Source organism: Struthio camelus, chromosome 3 (assembly GCF_040807025.1).
Source record: "Struthio camelus isolate bStrCam1 chromosome 3, bStrCam1.hap1, whole genome shotgun sequence".
Classification (NCBI taxonomy): domain Eukaryota; kingdom Metazoa; phylum Chordata; class Aves; order Struthioniformes; family Struthionidae; genus Struthio; species Struthio camelus.
This window is the reverse complement of record NC_090944.1, coordinates 104,593,040-104,611,962: the sequence shown is the minus strand read 5'-3', so window position 1 is coordinate 104,611,962 and position 18,923 is coordinate 104,593,040. Positions and strand designations below refer to the sequence as shown.

Here is an 18,923-nt window from a genome sequence, read left to right as displayed (position 1 = left end):
CTCCCGCTCTTCTCGCTGCCCTTCCCGAAGGCGCCCTCGCCCGCCTTCCGCCCTCGGCCAAGATGGCGGCGGCCGGGCGGCTGCGGCGCCGCCTGCTGCCGGCCGTGCCGTGGCGCTGGGGCTGCGGCCCCCGCCGCTGGGGCACCGGCGGGCCGGCGGCGGGGCAGGTCCGCGCCGCCTTCCTCCGCTTCTTCCAGGAGCGCCACGGCCACCGCCGCCTGCCCTCGGCCCCCGTGCGGCCTCGGGGGGACCCGCGCCTCCTCTTCGTCAACGCGGGCATGAACCAGGTGCTCCCCCCGCCCCGCGGACCGGTTGCGAGGGGCGATGCGCCCCGCCGCCCCCTCCCCCGGCTCTCCGCACTGTCGGGGCTCGGCCCGGGGCCTGCGGCCGACCGGGAGCCGAGGGCTTCGGCTGTGCTCTGCCTGGGGCCCCTGCCTGCAGGCCGCCGTGGGCGGGCTTCCCGGGAACTCCTCTTCCTCAGAGGAAGGCGGTTTATCTGTAGCAGGAAAGCCTTTTTCACAGGAAAGCCTGTGGCCTGATCGGCTCCTGTACCTCCTTGTCACCTCACGACTCTCCCATCTCCATGTGCATATCTTCTGCTTGTAGCTCCCTATCTGTATTTCTGGAGCTACAGTCATAAGCCTGCTATGCTGGACGGTGTCTAGCAACAGGAGATGTCTCTCTGCCTTGATTTCTAGTTTAAGCCCATTTTCCTGGGCACGGTGCATCCCCGGAGCGAGCTAGCACAGTACAAGCGGGTGGTGAACAGCCAGAAGTGCGTGCGCGCTGGAGGGAAGCACAATGACTTGGAGGATGTGGGCCGAGATACTTACCATCACACCTTCTTTGAGATGCTGGGGAACTGGTCCTTTGGAGATTACTTTAAGGTGAGGCAATGAGAGTCAGCCCTCTCCAGGGGGAGATACAGCTTTTCTTTTATAGCATCAGATCTGTCTTGTAGCACCATAAAGGTATTTGCACGAGGCTTTGGCGAGCTCTGAATTCCTTGCTGGAAGCTCTGTGGCTTGCAGCAGAGGTAGTCAGCGTGCTGAATCACTAAATGTGCCCGGCAGAGAACTCATTTCTCTGAAAGTGCCCAGCCTTTGCAAAGCTGCCAACCGCATATACAAACCAAAGCGCCCTGTGTGAGTGCCAGTGTTGACCATGTAATATGGGTGAAAAAAGGTTCCTGTTTCATTTTGTGCTTGTTACTGGAAAGTTCGAAAAGGGAGAAGGATAAAGAATGCTAATTGTTTTTCTAGTATATGCATTTCTTCCTAGGAAAGAAAATAATCCATGTGACTGTGCGGGTAAGCAGGTCAGTGTAGACCATGCTGTGATCCTGAAGGTCTCCCAAGGATTTAGGAAGGCCACAGTTTCCCACAGCTATTTGAAGAACTGTCTATAATTGGCCTGACCCCCATCATACTCACTGACATATGTCTTAAGACTGCAGAGGGACAGAACAACTGAAATTAGCCTCTTTGGTGTTTGACTCCCATTCTAAAGAACCTTCTTGTCTCCCTTCATGCCCTGGATTACTGTACTTCCTCGGTGTTCCCTGCCTGCTCAGGAGGAGGCATGTAGTATGGCCTGGGAGCTCTTGACAGAAGTCTACAAGATTCCCAAAGATCGTCTGTACGTCACCTATTTTGGTGGAGACTCTTCGCTGGGGCTGAGCGCAGACGAGGAGTGTAGGGACATATGGCTCTGCCTGGGGTAAGTTGTGTTGGAGAAGAAGTTCAGAGCAGCAAGTACTGACGTTTCAGTCTCCATAGTCTCTCATTTGCTCTTTAATTCATGGGATTCAGATGTAGGAGCCAAAAACTGGGCTTTGAAATCATTTGGTTTCTGCTTTTTTGGGACTGCTAAAAGTCCCAAAACTCGGAGCACTCTGGGGGACTTCATCTTTAAGCTGTTGTTCAGATGCAGTCAGTCTAGAAGGGCTGTGAACCGAAGGTTGTCTGACCGGGATGAAGTGACGTGGTGATTTCTGTTCCATGTGCGGTAATGCTACTCCCACTATCCTTCTTTTCTTTGTGTGATCCTTTGCTTCCTCTCCGTCACGAGCTGCGGAGATCGCATTGTCCTCAAAAAGCTAGCAATGGCCCCCTCAACCTGAGGATGAAGCCCTGATGTACTTTGGGAGCTTGTTCCAGGCTGTATGCAGACTTTGGGCTGAAGGCTGATAACTCTGTGCCATGTTTGGTGTCCAGCTTTGTTTGTCCTGATCAGATCTTAGCTCAGCTAACCTCCAGGGAGAAAAGACCCAACAGAAGACCCAACAGAGAGCTGGCCATCGATCAGCAGGGGCCAGACTGAGCTTGCTAGCCATGCTGAGTAGTGAGTAGGATCTGTCTGCTTTGGTCCAGCTTACCCCTGCTAAGGAGGTTAATTCCGTGTGAACAGAAGCAAATGAACCTTAATGTGTTCACATTCTGAGTTTGTAGTAGTCAGAAGGGATCCTGCCTCCAACTTTCTCTGTGATCTAGGCTAATCTGTATTTTGTGTGTGTGCCCCAGTCCTGCCATCCCTGTTGTTTGCCTTTCCAGGGTGCCTGCCAGCCATGTGCTTCCTTTCCCATTGAAGGACAACTTCTGGGAGATGGGGGACACAGGTCCCTGTGGTCCCTGCACAGAGATCCACTATGACCACGTGGGTGGTGGCCGAAACGCTGCAGCACTGGTGAACCAGGGCAGCCCTGATGTAGTGGAGATCTGGAACCTGGTCTTTATGCAGTATAGCAGGTACTAGGCATCCAGTCCAGATCTCGGAGCCTTTCCCTCTCCTCTGACATCCAAACCCTAGTCAATTTTTCAGACTTCTCACTGCTTTCCAGGAGGTGGCGGTACAGGATCAAGGGGAAGCAGTGGAAATGTGTTTTCATTGTGGCCCATAGGCCCCCTTTGCCATGCTTCTCCTGTCCTTCCTCAGCCTGTGCTGCCTCTTTTCCCTCACTGCTTCATCCCAGATGTTCCTTTAGGTCTGCAGCAGCACAGAAAATAACTGCTAGGAGGAGGAGAAGGGCTTAGGCCCCTGTTCAGGGCAGGCCTTTTTCCCTACACCATGTTCTGACTATCCAATGGTCAGAGCATGGCTGCCCAGCAGTGCCACCTCCGGCTGCTGTTAGTCCTCTCCCTGAGATTTCTTCTTTTGAGTCACCTGCCCCAGTGCTATTTCCACCTGCTGTCACTCTCCCATCCCCTATGACTCGTCCACTCCTGTTCCTTGGCCCTGGACTGACCCCTGCTTCTCTTTTGCCTTTTTTTTTTTTTTTCTGGCATGCTCACAGAGAGGTGGAGGGGAATTTACTTCCCTTGCCCCAGCACCATGTGGATACAGGAATGGGTTTGGAAAGGCTGGTGACAGTTCTGCAGAACAAGCGCTCCAACTATGACACAGATCTCTTCACTCCCATCCTGGATGCCATTCACAAGGTGATGATGCTCCTGTTCAGAGCCGCAGCTAAGCCAAAGCCCCATGAATGCAGACTGCTTGACTGGTACCATAACACAGCCTTCTCCACACACATTACTATGCAGTATTTTAAGACAGGAGGTATGTGTAGCTAGGCCCACAGCAGCATTCTAGAGAAGCTGGGGAAAATTCCAGATTGGGAATCCACTGGGATAACAGCTCTACTGATCCGTGTTTCTCCAAGGGTCTGTTAAATACCTCAGGGCCAGGGCATTGGTTGACATCTCTTAGGCACACAAGCCTATAATTTTCTCAGAAGGTTTTATGAGTACATCTTGCATCGTAGGCTGCAGAGGCAGTTGACAAGCATGAAGTCAAGTGTGTAGCTGGCTGTCTTACCTTGCAACTTTTTTTTTCTACAGCTATTCACAGCTGCTAATCTGTCTCCTTACTTTCTCTTCTAGGGCTGTGGGGGGCCCAGATACCAAGGTCTGGTCGGGAAGGCTGACGTTGGGGGTGTGAATATGGCCTACCGCGTGGTGGCAGATCATGTGCGTACCTTGTGCGTGTGCATCACTGACGGCATCTACCCAGGCCTGTCTGGAGCAGAGTAAGGACATGCAGAAATGGCACAGGGTGGATGGAGTTTCCGGAAAGGAAAGGGAATATGAGCAGCCCTAGGGGAGAGGTTGTGGAAGGGGTCAAAGACAGGGAGTGGGTGAGCTGTGTAGAAACACGAAGGAGAGGGCCTGGAGGCATTTAAGATCAGCAGGGTCATCCCCAGATAGATGTGAAGAGTGGGGTGCAGCTGGCCTATATGGATAGATCAGGCCAGAGAGGAGTTGCGTGTGGGGTGTGCTGGATGTGGGGGCAGGGCAGGGATGCTCACAGGGCTATCTAGGAAATCGTGCCCTGCTTTCAGACTGGTGCTGCGTCGGATCCTGCGCAGGGCTGTCCGCTTTTGCTCTGAAGTCCTCCATGCCCCACCTGGGCTCCTGGCCTCCCTGGTTCCTACTGTAGTGGAAGTGTTGGTGAGTAAGAGTTGCTGCCTTAGGGAAGAAGAATATCACATAGCTCCTGTTCAGTCCCATGTCCCTTTCCTGTGTGCTGTCAAGAGACAATCTTGTATGGGAAGGAGCTCCAGGAGGGTGGCTGTGGTGCTGTGTGCTGCCACAATAAAACTCTGTTTTCTCCTGATCACTTGTTATTGGGAGGAGGGGACTAGTGTGACCTGTGGCACCCTCAACACAAGTATGCATGTAAGTGTGTGCGCTGTTGTTTCCCAAAGGCAGTGGTTTCCACGCTGTCGTGTTTGCTTAAAGCCACCTGGAATTGGTCCCTGGGATTGCTAAGCGCCTCCTAAGAGAAGCTGCTTCCTTCCCCTTTGTAAATTGATGCGTTTGCCACAGAGATGCTGTGCAGGGGCTAGCAGGGGAGGGTCACAAGGAGACAGCCCGGAGGTGGCAGCTCTGTTTCCAAGTATGATTCTCCCTCTGTGATGCTGTCCCTGAGGCTGTGCAGTGGTGCTCAGAATTCGTTCTCACTTGCCTGAGAAACCTCTCTACCGTGTGTTGCATGCTGTGAGATCCCCTGAGGAAGCTGCTGTGGATATTGTTATCACTAACGGTGAGGCTAACTCCACAGGGAGATGCCTATCCAGAGCTGAGGAAGAATGCGGACCAGGTGAGCAGTGTGGAATCCCCTGGAGAGAAACCCCCCTCTCATCATCTTAGATGCTGCTTTTGGAAGTAGGAGTGGGCCCCTCTTTGGGACTTAGTTGGAGGGGTCTGCACTGCCTCCTCCGTTACTGAGTTCTCATCAGTAGGCTGAGACGTGCTGGGAGTGTATGTGTATCATGCGCTGCCTGGGACTGAGAAGTACCTGTGGCAGACTTTCCCACGGGAGCTATATGAGATTCTTAACAAGGGCTTCTTGTCCTAGTATAAGAGCTGTTGCTCTGACAAAACTAGGGCAGCTCTTTTGTCAAATGGAAGTACAGCCTGTCCTAGCATGGGTACCCTTAGTCCCGAGTGGATTGGAGGTTTAAGGCTAGTCAGAGTCTAACTAGTTTACAGGCTGCTCCGTGCTTGCTTCTGCTGACAGCAACTGTGATGAGCAATTTCTCTGGCCGTTCCAGTCTTGCAATTTTAATTGGGTCACAGACACGAATTTCTGACAGGGCACATTAGTCAGCATCCAGCTTCCCCCAGGTAGATGGTCGATATTTCCTAACAGGAAGGACGATAGAAGACACAGTGAATTTAGCACTGTCTTATAATGGGCCAGAACCATATTGTGATGGATACTTGCAGAACAAAAAAGCTAGTTCAAGTAGACGCAGCACCTATTAGACACTCGCTGGGCTGCTTTGAGCTCAAGTTAGCAAGGACCCTAGTGATGGCAGGGCAGAGCTGAGGAGCTCTCTGAGGTGTTATGGCTAACCCTTCTTCTGTTCCTTGGGGAGACTGCAGATATCATCAATGAGAACGAGGCTGCTTTTCTGTCCTCCCTTGAGAGTGGGAGGCGCATCATCGAGCGGACAGTGCAGCAGATGGAGCCCTCCACATATTTCCCGGGTGAGTCTCCTTACTCTGCCTGGCTGTACTTGAAAATAGTTCAGTACAGGTCCTTGCGGGCATTGCAGTCAAAACTCTGGCGGATGTCTGCCTGCCACCCCTACATGTTTTCAATGATATTCCAGTAGTGGACATTCCAGTGCCAAGTTTAAAAGCAGATGTTCCTCCTTTCCCCTGATTGTGAGTGTTTCCAAGAACTTTATTCTCACAACCAACTAGGCATCAGAAAAGTTAGAAACATCCCTTGCTGCTTTATTAGCTGATTAGCTGGCTCCATACAGATACAAAGCTGAAAGTAGCAGCTGAGGACCCAGAGGCACAGCTGCTTATGCAGATGTGCCGCACTGAATTTTAGCAGAGATGGGGCTATGGTGCACCATTAATACTCAGTCCCGTGTGAGAGGGACTCCATGGCTCTCCTTCCCTTCTCCATTACCGGAGCAGTTGTGCATAGCACAAGTGAACCCAGTTACCAAGGCATACACCACATTGGTCCCATCCGAACAACTCTCGAGATGCCTTTGCTTTCAGTAACCACACAGACTTCATGTGCTCCTTCCTGTCCTGCAGCTGAAGTAGCTTGGTCTCTCTATGGGAATTTGGGGTTCCCTCTGGATTTGATTGACTTGATGCTTGAAGAAAAGGGGATCCGTTTGGATGCAGCTGCTTTTGATAAACTTGCTCTGGAAGATGCCAAGGTAAGAGGGACACTGTCTTCATCAGAGTGATTAGGAGCCTGCCCTCTGTCCTGTGGGCACAGAGGCAGAATTCCTCTCAGTGCTTGGGCTCTTCAGATGAACCACAGGGCCAGGGTGCCCTTTCCCTGAAGTGGAAATGGGTCTAATCACAGCAGTTGGAACACACTGCCTTCACTTTTGAGCTTGGGGATGAAAGCGTTGGCTGATGATTCCTCTACAGATCTTAGAAATGTGTTATGATTTTGACCGTTGCTGGAGCGGGGATTATCACAGAACAATTGTTCCTTGGAACAATTGGAAGGAACTTGGAAGGAACTTCTGGCAGTTATCTGGTCCAGCTCCCCACTCAAAGCAGGGTCAGTTTAGACAGCCAAAACATCAAGTGGCTTGTTTATCAAGCGTTAATGTACTCCCCTCAGTCTCTTTAGTGCTGCGAGACTCACCCTGGCAGACCCTGTTGAGTGATCAGGTCGAGGCCTTGCTCTCCTGGAAGTTTCAGAACTATATAGCCAGCTGCGCAGGGAGGACTGGCTGTGTTAGCAGTTGCTAATGGCCTGCCTCAAGGCTAGCATAGGGTGGCATTGAGTGCTTGTGGGTTGGAGGAAATGGGGTTGGTTTAACAGTAGCCTGCAACAGCACAGATCTACATGAGCTGTATCCAGGAAGGTGGAAGGAGGAGTTTTTAGTCTTAAAGCTCCAGCTATTGGTGTGGGTGCCCCTAGATACCTCTCATCTAACTATGCCTTTGCTCTGCTGTAGCGGAAGGCTCACGGCCCACAGGCAGGACAGCTGGAGGATGTAAATGTGCAGCTCGATGTGCACTCACTGGCTCAGCTGCGGAGCAACAATGTGCCTGTTACTGATGACTCACCAAAATACGCCTACGCACTTGGGCAGCATGGGCAATATGGTAAGTGGTCATTCACATCCATTGGGCAGGCTGTGCCTTAGGGCACTGGAGAGACTCACAAGAGACTGCTCTTGCTTCCTAACCTCATGCCTGCAGGAGAGCATGCGCCCTGTGGTTCAAACTAGTCCACCTTGCTCCTGCATCTTCTCTCTGCCCTGCCTGTGACCTCAAGGTAGATGCTGATCTTGCTGCTGGTGGTGTGCCCCCAGGAAGGCGCAGGGCTGGTGGTGAGGCTGTGAGCTCTGAGTTGTTGTTACTGTGTGATGCTGAACAGTGCACTGTTGATTTTTGCTGCAGATGAGTGCCCAGCCTGTTCCTGACTATCAGGAGTGAGTGCTAGAGAGAAGGAAGAAGAGGCTGGTAAGGGTTTGGGTAGTTATCTAAGGCCTTGCACTTGCTATTTCTCTGGCAGGCCACTAGATGCCAGTGCAGGTTTTTTATCATTTAGGATAACGCGTTATTGATGCTCTAGGGAAAGCATAAAGCTAAACCACAGAGAGTAAAAGGTGGTGTGGCTGTCACAAACGATTAGGGATAGCTGTGTACAGCCAGCTCTCCCTTACCCAGTGTGCTGGTGGCAACCCACATTAAGCAGAAAGCGAGGTAGCTCAAACTGTATATATTACAGCAAGGGCATAATAGAAAAAAAAAAAAAATCCAGCAGTGACTTTGATTGAAATCTGCAAGCTACCGCTGTTCTACCTGCTCAGACATTGAATCATAGAATAATTCAGGTTGGAGGGGATCTCTGGAGATTTGATCTCCTGCTGAAAGGAGCATCAGCTTCCCAGTCAAATCAGGTTGCTCAGGGCTTTGTCCAGTTAAGTTTTCAGTGTTTCCAAGGATGGAGATTCCACAGCCTCGCTGGACTCCGTTCCAGCTCTTTATCACTCTTACTGTGAAAAGCTTTTTGCTTATGTCCAAGCATAATATCCTGTGTGGAGACTTGGGTCTATTGCCCATGATCCTTTTGCTGTACGTCTCTGAGAGAGTCTGGCTCCAGTTTCTCTATATCCTCCCATTAGCAGTACTAAGATCTTCCCTTTGCCTTCTCTTCTTCAGGCCGAACAAACCTTATTCTCTCAGTCTTTCCTTGTATGTCGTCATGCTCCAGCCTCCTGACCGTCTTGGTGGCCGTTTGCTGGATTCACTCCTGTATTTCGATGTTTGTCTTTGTCTGTTGCGTACTGGAGAGCCAAAAACTGCCCAGTCCTGCAGTATCACAAATCCCAGAGGGATGTAATCACTTTCCTTGACTTGCTGGCTACGCTTCTGCTCATACAGTCCAGTATGCAGTCAGCACTCCTTGCTGCAAGGCCACCGTGTTGACTTGTGTTCAACTTGTTCCTGAGGACTCCCAGGTCCGTTTCTGCAAAGCTACTTTCGATCCAATTGACGTCCACGTAGTCTTTGTTGAACATCACATGGTTTCTGTCAGCCCGTTTCTACAGGCTGTCAAAATCCTTGTGAAAGACAGCCCTGCTCTCCAGCCTATCAACCTGTCTCCACCAGTTTGTTGACATCCACAAACAGGAGGAGGGTGCATCCCATCCTGTCGTGGATGTTCATTAATTAAGATGTTAAACAGTGGTGTCCCCAAAATCAGCTCTTGAGTAGCTCTGCTGGTAACTGCATGTGCTGAGCTTTGAACCATTGAGCACTTCCAAGTCTTTGAGCCCAGTTGTCCAGCCAGTTATTCAACCACTTTAGGAGTGATCTGCCTGCCCAGTTCATATCTCCCCAATTTGGCTACAAGGATATTACAGGAGGGTGTGTCATAACCTTGCTAAGTCAAGGAAGGTGACATCCCTTGTCTTCCCTTGTTCACCAAGCCAGTCATCTCATCATAGAAGGCAGTCAGGGTGGCCAAGCATGCAGCGTAGCGCCATACAGACATGTCTGTGTTGCATTTTTCTCAAGTGGACTTGTGTGGAACTAGCTGGAGTGTCCCTGCTTTGACAGCCTGGTTAACCACTACCCAGCAGGCCTGTCCCTGGGTAAGCAAAGGATGACTGTGCTATTTTGGGTCTTGGTTCCGAGTAATGGGTCCTTTGTCCTTTCTGCTGATAGATGTGCCTATCTAGGCAAAAGAAAGTGCTGGCTTTCAGTGTAGACTGGATGTTGGCAGGGTTGGCACAGGGAAGCGGTGCCTCCCTTCTTCTTGTGATCTGACGGGATGCACACACTGATTGCTGGTATCTTCTTGCCCTCGGCAGAGTTCAGCCCGTGCCAGGCCACCATCCTGATGCTATGCAGAGATCAGTCTCTCCAGGAGGAGGTTGGGGAAGGGCAACGCTGTGGTGTCATCCTGGATCGGACTAACTTCTATGCAGAGCAGGGCGGGCAAGCTTCTGACCGGGGCTACCTGATGCGCTTGGGACAGCAGGTGAGGCCTTTGATGACTAAAACTAAGGTAGCCATGGTTAATGAGGCCAGGTAAACTTTCCCAAATGATAGACTAGTTTGCTGTGTTAATCTGCAAGCTGCAGTGTCCTTACAGTCCCTTTGGCTTTGCCTCAGGGTTGGTGGGGGCAAGGGAAAGCAGTGACACCTTCTCAGAGGTGGATCTGCTGCTCTGGTTGTCTCTCGCAGCCCTTTGCAATTTCTTCTTACTGGGGAAGGCTTGAAACAGTCGTCTTGGGCCTCCCTTCAATATGTTGCCCCCTTTCCAGTCAGGGTGATAATGCAGGGAGAAGGCAATCAGTGATCAGAAAGTCTGCCAGCTGAGTAACTTGTATCTGGCCAGTCCTGGAGAACTGCAAGAGGTGCCCAACCTGAGACCTAGTGCAAAAGCTCTTATTCCTCCCAAAAGCATCAGCAGCATGTTCCCTCTGCTCTGCCGGAGGGAGAGCTTTGACCCTCCTCTAGGAAGTTACGTGGGATGCAGTTTTAGCTCCCTCCTACGCTCTATCTCTTGAGAATCATATCTGAGCGTTGATGCTGCCTTTTTAGCCTTGCAAAATGGGATAGTGCTTTGGAACACCTTTGGATGTTCCCTGTATGCTAACTCACCGTTCTGTGTCTCTTTGTCCAGGACACGCTCTTCCCCGTAGAGTCAGTTCATCTCTGTGGCGGTTATGTGATCCACGAGGTCACTGCTGTGGAAACCCTGCGTGCTGGGGACCAAGTGCAGCTCTTTGTGGATGAGGTGATGGCTCGTTTGCTCTTAGCCTTTTCCCCACCTTGCTTTGAGAATCTTGTGATGCCCTGAGTAACCTGGGCAGAGCAAAGCTTTGTTCCTTTTGCTCCTGAGACTGCTCTTCATTGCAATGTGAGGCAGGAGGGAGAGCTCACAAGCTTCTCTGTCTGTAATCTTCTAGAGTCTTGGGTCTCTTGCAAAGTATCTGGCCTGCCCTTTGCTGTTTTACAGAGCTGATCCCACGCGGAAAGAAGCTAGATGAACTTGTGTCACAGGGCACATCTGTCTGCCTGTTCTTCTTCCTTGTCTCCTCCCACCCCGTTACGTGCAGCCTTTCCCTTACCTCTCTTACCCATTCCTTGCTCCTCACAGCTGTGGAGACCTTCCAGCACTCACTGCCAACCTGTTTGTGGTTTCAGGCCCAGCGGCTGGCCTGCATGACCAACCACACTGCTACCCACCTGCTGAGTTTTGCACTCCGCCGTGTCCTGGGAGACAACACAGAGCAACGAGGGTCCCATGTGACAGCAGAGCAGCTGCGCTTCGACTTCAATACCAAGGTGACCCTGAACTTCTGATGGGCCTTGGCAGAACCAGCATCCTAGGACTGGCCATCTTCTCAGGGATTTTTCTCCGCTCGCTGTAGTTACTCCTTTTGAGACAAGTCAAATATTGACTGAGAAATTAGACTTGGCCTCCTGCAGGTGATGGGCTCAGCTTTGTACTGACCTGGCTCTGAGGAGGGCCTACTGAAGGAAAGGAATGGGGGGCAGAGAGGAAGGGACTTAGCAGGGCTAGTAGACGTGTCGCTGACCTGGATAGTGTAAAGGACATCTCTTGAGGGACTCACAGCTTGACCATGGCACTTGCTGGGATGTGTCTGGTATTTGTGCTGGTCATCCAGGCGGGAGGGCTTGGGAATTGAAAGCTGTCAGGGCAGGCTGAGCACTGGCCCTGCTCATCTGTCACTTACGGCAGCATCTATCTTGAAGAATTTGGTTGATGCTCTTGGGTTAATAATCCTTATTGCTGTCCTAACTGCAGGGGGGAGTGGGAGGGCCATGATGCTCGCAATTCCTTTCTACAGGTACGGAAGGTGAGACACAGAGCGTAAGTGGTTTCTCCAGGATGAGTTGCCTGGGGGCCATAGCCCCAGTTGTCCCTCCTTGGTTCTGAACTTCTCTGGAGACTTCCCCTGAAGGCGGCCAATTTCTTTTTCCAGGAGCCTGTGACCACGGAGCAGCTGCAGCAAGTAGAGCAGGTGGTCCAGGAGGTGATTGAAAGAAACGAGGTTGTGCACATGGCTGAGGTCCCTCTCATGTTGGCCAGAAGAGTTCAGGGACTCCGTACTGTGGATGAGGTATGACAGGAGGGCAGGGCATGTCTTTTCGGAGCCTTCTCCCTCAGCAGGAATCAGCTGCATCCTAAGAGATGTTGAAGCAGCAGGTTTCTGCAAGGGAATTGACTTCCAAAGCTCAAGAGGGGAAATAGGGAGAGGAGACTCTCAGGGGCGCTGGTGTAATATGGAGATGCTGGTGGTACGCAGGTTTTCTGCTAATTTCTCTGAACCAAGAGCTTGTAGCGTCACCCAGCTGTTTCTTTCTCCCTGCAGAGGTTGTTTGTGGAGGGAGCAGTGGTGCTGCCCCCGTCTCTCTGGGGAAGGGCCCAAAACAGAGGTGGAGTGAGGCAGGGACCTGAAGCCATGGGATTAGTCTCTGAGTGCCTCTGAGGAACTATGTTGTTTGCTGCTGATCCCTGTCTCCTCTGTCAGGAGTATCCAGATCCAGTAAGGATAGTGTCCCTGGGTGTCCCCGTGGAGAGTGTGCTGACCCACAACTCCGAGGCTGCAATGCACACTTCTGTGGAGCTCTGCTGTGGGACGTAAGTGACTTTCCCTACTTACAGTCAGAAGGCATGTTTGTGGGTGACTGCATCCTTGTGATTTTCCAGAGTTGCCGCCCACCCTGATCCCAGGACCAGGCTTGCGTGAGGATTTCTGTATGCCCTGCAAGGCCCGTATGCAAGCTGAGGAAGAAGAATGAGCACCGATGGTTCAGGCAGAGACATTATTCCAAGCTCCAGTCCCTGTTCCTCTGCCACTTAGTTTTCTCACCTGAAAAATTTAGTGGTGATAAGGCAGGCCAGCTGTGAAGTTTTGGAAATTTCAGGATGAAAAAGCATGACAGAAATGAAAATCGTTATTCTTTGCTTCATTGTCTGAAACCCACCTGGAGCCAGAGGACTCCAGCAGAGTGTGCAAACGGCTATGTGCCCCGTCACACCAAATACAGTTATAAGGCTTTTGTTTTGGGATTTTAGCACTAATGAGAGTAGAAAAAGAGTGAATCAATCTTAAGACAATGCTGGCACAAGAATAAACAGGAGCAAATTGGCCTCAGAGCAGATGTAGCTGGAAATGAGCAGGTTTCTAATCATGAGAGCAGTTTTCTTGTGGGAGTAGTGGGACAAGGAGCTGCATGGGAGTGGAGATGATCAATTCTAGTGAAGCTGTCTGCATTAATTACTTGTAGTAGCAGAGGACCCGAGACACTGTAGTTTTTTTCATATCCAATGTTAGATAACCAAGAAGGAAGGTTGTCAGTCACGTCTTCTACCCTGTGACTGGGTTCCACTGGCCAGCCTGTGAGCTGGCCTGACAAAGGAGTGATGGAATTGGAGAAAAAATGACTTTCTACAAGTTTCAGCAGCAGCTGAGTAGAAGAGAGAAATCCCAATCCATCTCACTGTGGAAAGAACAGAATGCAAAGCAGAACTTGGCTGTTCCATGCTGTTTGACAGCAGTCTGCTGGGCAGGTAGCACAGCTCCACTGGACTAGCCTCAACTCTGCTGTCTCTTGCCTGACAGGGGTCCCTCTGGATTTTAGGGGTAGGAAAGAATTAAAGCTGTTGTGATTGGGGAGCGGGGGCTGAACTTGGGACATGTCTAAAAGGAAAGCAGGTTTCCTGATTTCTCTTCTCACAGAGAAGCTTGTTTCCTTTCCTAGGCACCTGCTACAAACAGGAGCTATGGAGGATCTGGCCATTATCAGTGAGCGTCAGCTGGTTAAAGGGATTAGCCGTGTCATTGCAGTAACAGGGGGACAAGCCAAGCAGGTGAGGAAAAAGGGACTGAAATTTCCCCCATATCAGGGCTGTGCTGGTAGGACCCAGCTTCACAGGTTCCTGCTAAGGCAGTTCGTATCCCACTCCCCTAACTGGAGCACTCTGGTGCTCGTCTGGTTGGGCTTTCTCCTTTACCCCTGGGCCCAGCTCTGCTGATGTACCTTGCTGTTCACCCCCGTTCCGCCCTGCCCTGGGCTCCTGGCTCCTTGCCCTTCATTTTTCCCTTCAGATCCCCTTTTCCTAAGATGAGAACTTGACACAAAATGCCAGGAAGCTTCTGAGCTGTAAATTGCAGTTCCCAGGTAGGTGTTTAAAGGCATAATCCTTTGTGCCTTGGTTTTACCTCCTGCTTATCACAGTTGGATTTGCCCTTTATTCTGACAGGGCTCTGGCCTCATTCTTACAACCCTTTTCCTTCTTCCTTTATTCTTTTTCTCCTGCTAAACTGTGGTCCTGGTCTAGCTCTGTCTATACAAAGAGTAGGCAAGCTATTATTGTGTCTGTGGGATCTTTGTCCTTGAAGTGTCGGGGGACTCCGTAGCCTTGCCTGCTTCCTTTGGGGCTGCAGTCAGAGGAGAGTTGCACTTTGTCTGGCTGCCTCCTGTGCATCTGTGTTCCTGGCAAGGCCACCCTTGCCACAGAGGAATAAAAGGCTGTAGGGCACATCTGCCTGCTTTGCTGGAAGTGCTGACCTGAAGAGCCCCCGAGAGTGTGTAAATGAGATAAGAGAGGGTGCAGGTACAAGGGAGTGATCTGGAGCTAGGGATGTGTATCCTGGCTAGGCAGAGCAGGCCTTTCCATTCTCCACAACTTTTCTTTCACGCTCTCTGCTCTCCTAGTATAAAATCTCCCAGGGCCATCATGGGCACAAAGGTCTAGCAGGAAGGAAATGCTCCAAAGTATGAGTGCTATCATGGGGAAAAGTTGCATTTACTTTGTTATTAATGGTAACACTGATGCTGAGGAGAACAATCTTTCTTTGGTCGTTAGTTTCAAGCGTGCGTTTGCTAATGAAATAGAGCCCTAATAAGTAAATGGGGCGTCTAACTTTTTCTCATTGAAATACTGATGATTTGCTGTGAGATAGATACTGAGCAAACGTAACTGCCAGACAGCTTGGTCCCTGGGGTGTGACCATCTAGCAATGGTTATAAATCTAGAGAGGAATTTTCTATGCGGGCTGCTCTTGGGGACAGTCATTCTTAAAGCCTCTGTTTCTTGGTGTCTTCCTGTTGGATACTGAGTAGGGCTTTGAATGGTTATGACCCTGCAGTCTCTCCACTTTCTCCGTCCCCGCTCGTTCTTTCCATTGCTGCATTTGAAGCATTCTCTGTCTCACTCTCTCCAGGCCCGGGAAGTAGGCCAGTGCTTGGCTATGGAAGTGGACTCTGTCTCCATAAGAATGAAGCAGAGGAGCACCTCTATTCCTGAGGTGCAGAACCTCTCCAAAGAAGTGGGCCAGTTGACCAAAGTAAGGATTACATTCCTGTGCAGAAAGATTCCAACTTGGGCTCTATACACTGAGCCACATCCCTTCTTCCCTGCTAGGTTCACATCTCACCATGGTTACTAGCAAGGGGAAGTTGCTACCTGCCAGTGTGTCTTTGGCCAGAAAGATTTCAACATGCCTCTAGGTGCCTCTCTTACAGATGGCCTACTACCAGAGGGACCATGAGAGGAAGCAATGGTGGGGAGGGTAACGCAGTGAAAAAAGGTTCCCTGGTTTTCAGATGCCCAACTGAAAAGAAAAAAGCCACATGCAGCAGTGGCTGGCTGGCCAGATCATGTAGGGCTAAAGGAGGGGCTGGGAAGAGGCCAAGCTCCAGTCGGACCTCCCAGAGAACTAGCAGTTTACGTCTTGGTAGATACAGCTTAGTACTGCTTACACAGCAGATTGTCTTTCAGGTGGTGGCTAGCACTGCAATGCCCCAGTGGCAAAGAAAAGAACTACAGACCATCCTCAAAGCGCTTCAGCGAACGGCCAACACAGCCATCAAGAAACTGGAGATACAGCAGGTACTGTGGTAGCAGCGCACTCACTACAGCCTGCTAATAGCAGTGTGCGGCTTACACCAGGGAAGCTGAAGTTCCTGTCACGCTACACAGCAACTCAGTCACTATGATCGCATTGGAAGGCAGGGGAAAGCAGATGTAATCACACACAGTGTAACAGAGGTCATGGGTTGGGTTGTCTTAACCCAGACTGCTATTTAAAGTACAATGAATGACTGATTGGCCTTTCAGAACCTGCAAAATCCCCCTGTCTCTCTGCCTGTGAAGATGAAGAGCCCTGTATCAGCACTTTTGGCAGACAGGCAGATAAGCATCACTTCCCTGTTTATAGATGGAGAAGATCAGGTACAATCCTGAGAAAATGGGCTTTACAAGGTCATGCAGTAAGGCAGGTCTGCAGGACAGCCTTTCTCCCAGCCCCATGGATATTGTTCTGGCTTCCCACTACGTTTCTCTGTCTTACAAATTGACATGATTATATTTAAACCCCTTTGAGACTGCTTGTTGGTGATTTAGTATTCTCAGTAAGAACTAGCTTTTCCTTAAAGTAGACGCGTCTTGCCTCAGAAGCCTGCATAAGGCACGCGGCAATGAGTAGGCCCAGAGAGAGGCCAAGGACCAAATAGGCCACTATCTGTTCCACTTTTGAAAGGGGTTCATCTCAGTTTGCTTTTGAGGAAGGAGAGTTGTGCAGGTCTCCACATGGAGATTTCAGTCTGCAGTCTTACTCTGACCTCTGCTAACACACCTCTCCCCTCGGTCTCCCAGAGCAGCACTTCCATTCCCTGTGTGCCTATGTTGCATGCATATATCCCCATCCAGCCCACCCTATGCCGCATGTAGTCCCTCAAGTGCTGTGTGTTTCCTCCTCCAGGCTGCAGAGAAGGTACAAAGCCTGCTGGCAAAACATTGCAACCGGCCTGTCATCATTGATACTGTCCCAGCTGACTCTCCCTCTGTGAGTAACTTTTTGGCCCAGCAGTATTTCTGATGCTCCATATGGTAAAAAGGAGCTGCTGTGCATGTTTGCTGCTGCACAGAGGGATCTGCCTGACCCTTCCTGTCCATGCCTCTCCTAGATCCTAATGAAGGTAGTGAACCAGCTATGTGTCAAGTCTCCTGGCACATCAGTCCTGCTGCTCAGCCCTCAGGCTTCTGGTGAGGTGCTCTGTGCGTGTCAGGTGTCCAAGGTAAGTGCAGCCCTGGCAGAGACATGGGGAACCTAACTGCAAAGGGAGACCGGGCCTACTTCTCTTTCTTGGAAAGGGAGGTCCCGGTTCAGGTTCTTCCTGGGATTCTTTCAAATATTGCTGGTTAATCATGTAGAGGTAGAACCTGAGAGGACCACACTGGAAGCAGATATGCTTTCAGGCTCTGCTGGGCACAGATAACCCTGGATTCTCCAGGACATGTGTGCCCAGGGGCAGGACACAGCATTAACATGTAAGCTCAGTTTTCACAGGACACAGCATTAACAGGTGAGCTCAGTTTTTGCAGTCCTGCCAGTCATGACTGCCTCATGCAGCAAGGGCCCGGGTTGTGTGAGGAGAGAAAGCAGTTACCTTTCCTCATCTGGGCAGCAGAGTGACCCACAGGCCAAATGACTTTGCTCTGTATCTCTCCACAGAATTGTCTCCCCATGTTTTCTGCTGCTGACTGGGCCACAGCTGTCTGCACACAGATGGAAGGCAAGGCAGGAGGTTCTTGTGTCGTCGCTAAGGGCAGTGGAAATGCCAGAGGCATGCAAGGAGCCCTAACTACTGCACTGGAGTTCGCTCAGAGTAAACTCTGAAATGAGTGTGATGCATTGGTGGGAGGACAGCTGTATGCAGTGAGCTGCAAGCTACATGGACGTTTGTTGCAGAGTACACATTGTACTCCACTGAGCTGGAAGATTTAGCAGCCCCCCTACTGAAGGTTGCTGCACCTCTGCATTGGGGCACTTGGCTTGTGGCCAGCAGGGATCAGCAGAGCATGCGCTCTTTCCTGATCCCACTGACTGAACGATGCTGCCTGTTCTTATCACCAGTATGTTGGCATTGAGGCTTGGAAAGAACCGGCTGCTAGAGCAGATCCTACTTTTTCCGAAACAGAATGCAGCTCCTGCCACGAGAGCAGCACCAGGAGGCTCCGTGAGGACATTGAGAGATGACCCAGTGCTGTCCTAAAGCTATTAAAGGGTGGAGAGTGGTCAGTTCCCTGATGTTTCTTGTTTGCTGCATCTTCCTTTCTGCTCTGTTCTGGCAGAGGAGCTCTGTCCCTGCAGCCCCATCAGCCAGCACCCACTCTTGTCTAAGCAGTCCCATCCCACTGCAGAACTCAGGATCACCCCTCTCTGATAAAAAGGCTATTATAATTTAGAAATGGAAAGTGACATCCCTCCTCAGTGTATGCTTGTTAGGCTATGCAGTGGTTAGCGCTGAAGCCATCCTTGATACTGGAGCAAAGAGGGATCAAAATCATCCCAGCCTTCACCTCTTTGCTTTGGAGGAATGCTCTTATCCTTGTTTCTCCCTGCCTCTCACTCATACTGCCTCCTGACTTCTTTCACAATCAATTTTAGGTAGGTGCTGATACATATCCAGTGAGTTTTGGGAGTGGGAACTGTTGCTGTGTTACAGCGTGGAACTCACCACAGCAGGACGCTGGTAGCCTAGAGGGGAATAGATCTTCCTAAACTGGTTGCTTTTCATGAGCAGTAGCGGCCCCAGCAAACTCAGCTGATGAAGGCATTTCAGGATGATGTCTAGAGCTCCTGGCCAAATCTCCATTATTTTAGTTATTGTACTGACCTAAATAAAGAGATGCTGTCTGGCCTGCAAAGATCGCAAAACAGTAGCTGATCTGAAGGTGCAGCAGGTACTGACACAAGCAGGTTTCAGCATGGGAGCAGTAACAGTGGCTGGGCAGGGATGGATTTCATCAGTGGGTACGTTTGCCTGGCACCATGGAGCTTAGGGGAGGAGGCAGTAGCTGTGTGCTTTTAGAGAGGGGCAAGAGGGGAGGAGGCAGAGTGGTGCTGATGGCTGGGGGCAGGAAATGGGCAA

General features: G+C 50.9%; 1 protein-coding gene across 2 annotated transcripts; it reads left to right on the top strand.

Moving 5' to 3' along the window:
* The first annotated feature begins 47 nt into the window (after positions 1 to 47).
* AARS2 (alanyl-tRNA synthetase 2, mitochondrial) lies at positions 48 to 18,079 on the top strand. Of its 2 annotated transcripts, XM_068939532.1 has the most exons (22): positions 48 to 287; positions 699 to 887; positions 1,574 to 1,719; positions 2,553 to 2,747; positions 3,293 to 3,437; positions 3,882 to 4,027; positions 4,340 to 4,448; positions 5,062 to 5,100; positions 5,882 to 5,993; positions 6,564 to 6,691; positions 7,451 to 7,601; positions 9,818 to 9,987; positions 10,636 to 10,749; positions 11,160 to 11,300; positions 11,963 to 12,100; positions 12,512 to 12,621; positions 13,746 to 13,854; positions 15,212 to 15,334; positions 15,769 to 15,879; positions 16,751 to 16,834; positions 16,956 to 17,066; positions 17,504 to 18,079. In XM_068939532.1, the coding sequence occupies exons 1-22, from the start codon at positions 63 to 65 to the stop codon at positions 17,666 to 17,668; spliced, it is 2,961 nt and encodes a 986-aa protein (XP_068795633.1). In that variant the 5' UTR covers positions 48 to 62; the 3' UTR covers positions 17,669 to 18,079. The 2 variants fall into 2 exon arrangements, 1 of the variants encoding a protein (XP_068795633.1); XR_011140344.1 differs by lacking the exons at positions 15,769 to 15,879; positions 16,751 to 16,834; positions 16,956 to 17,066; positions 17,504 to 18,079 and adding an exon at positions 14,093 to 14,165 and having other exon boundaries at positions 15,212 to 15,336.
* Positions 18,080 to 18,923: the final 844 nt, after the last annotated feature.

Bases quoted from the DNA above. Each gene is read 5' to 3' on its own strand.
- AARS2 (XM_068939532.1), top strand. From the start codon at position 63: ATGGCGGCGGCCGGGCGGCTGCGGCGCCGCCTGCTGCCGGCCGTGCCG. The intron at 6,692-7,450 runs GTAAGAGGGACA...GCTCTGCTGTAG, and splicing joins TTGCTCTGGAAGATGCCAAG to CGGAAGGCTCACGGCCCACA. The intron at 10,750-11,159 runs GTGATGGCTCGT...TTGTGGTTTCAG, and splicing joins TGCAGCTCTTTGTGGATGAG to GCCCAGCGGCTGGCCTGCAT.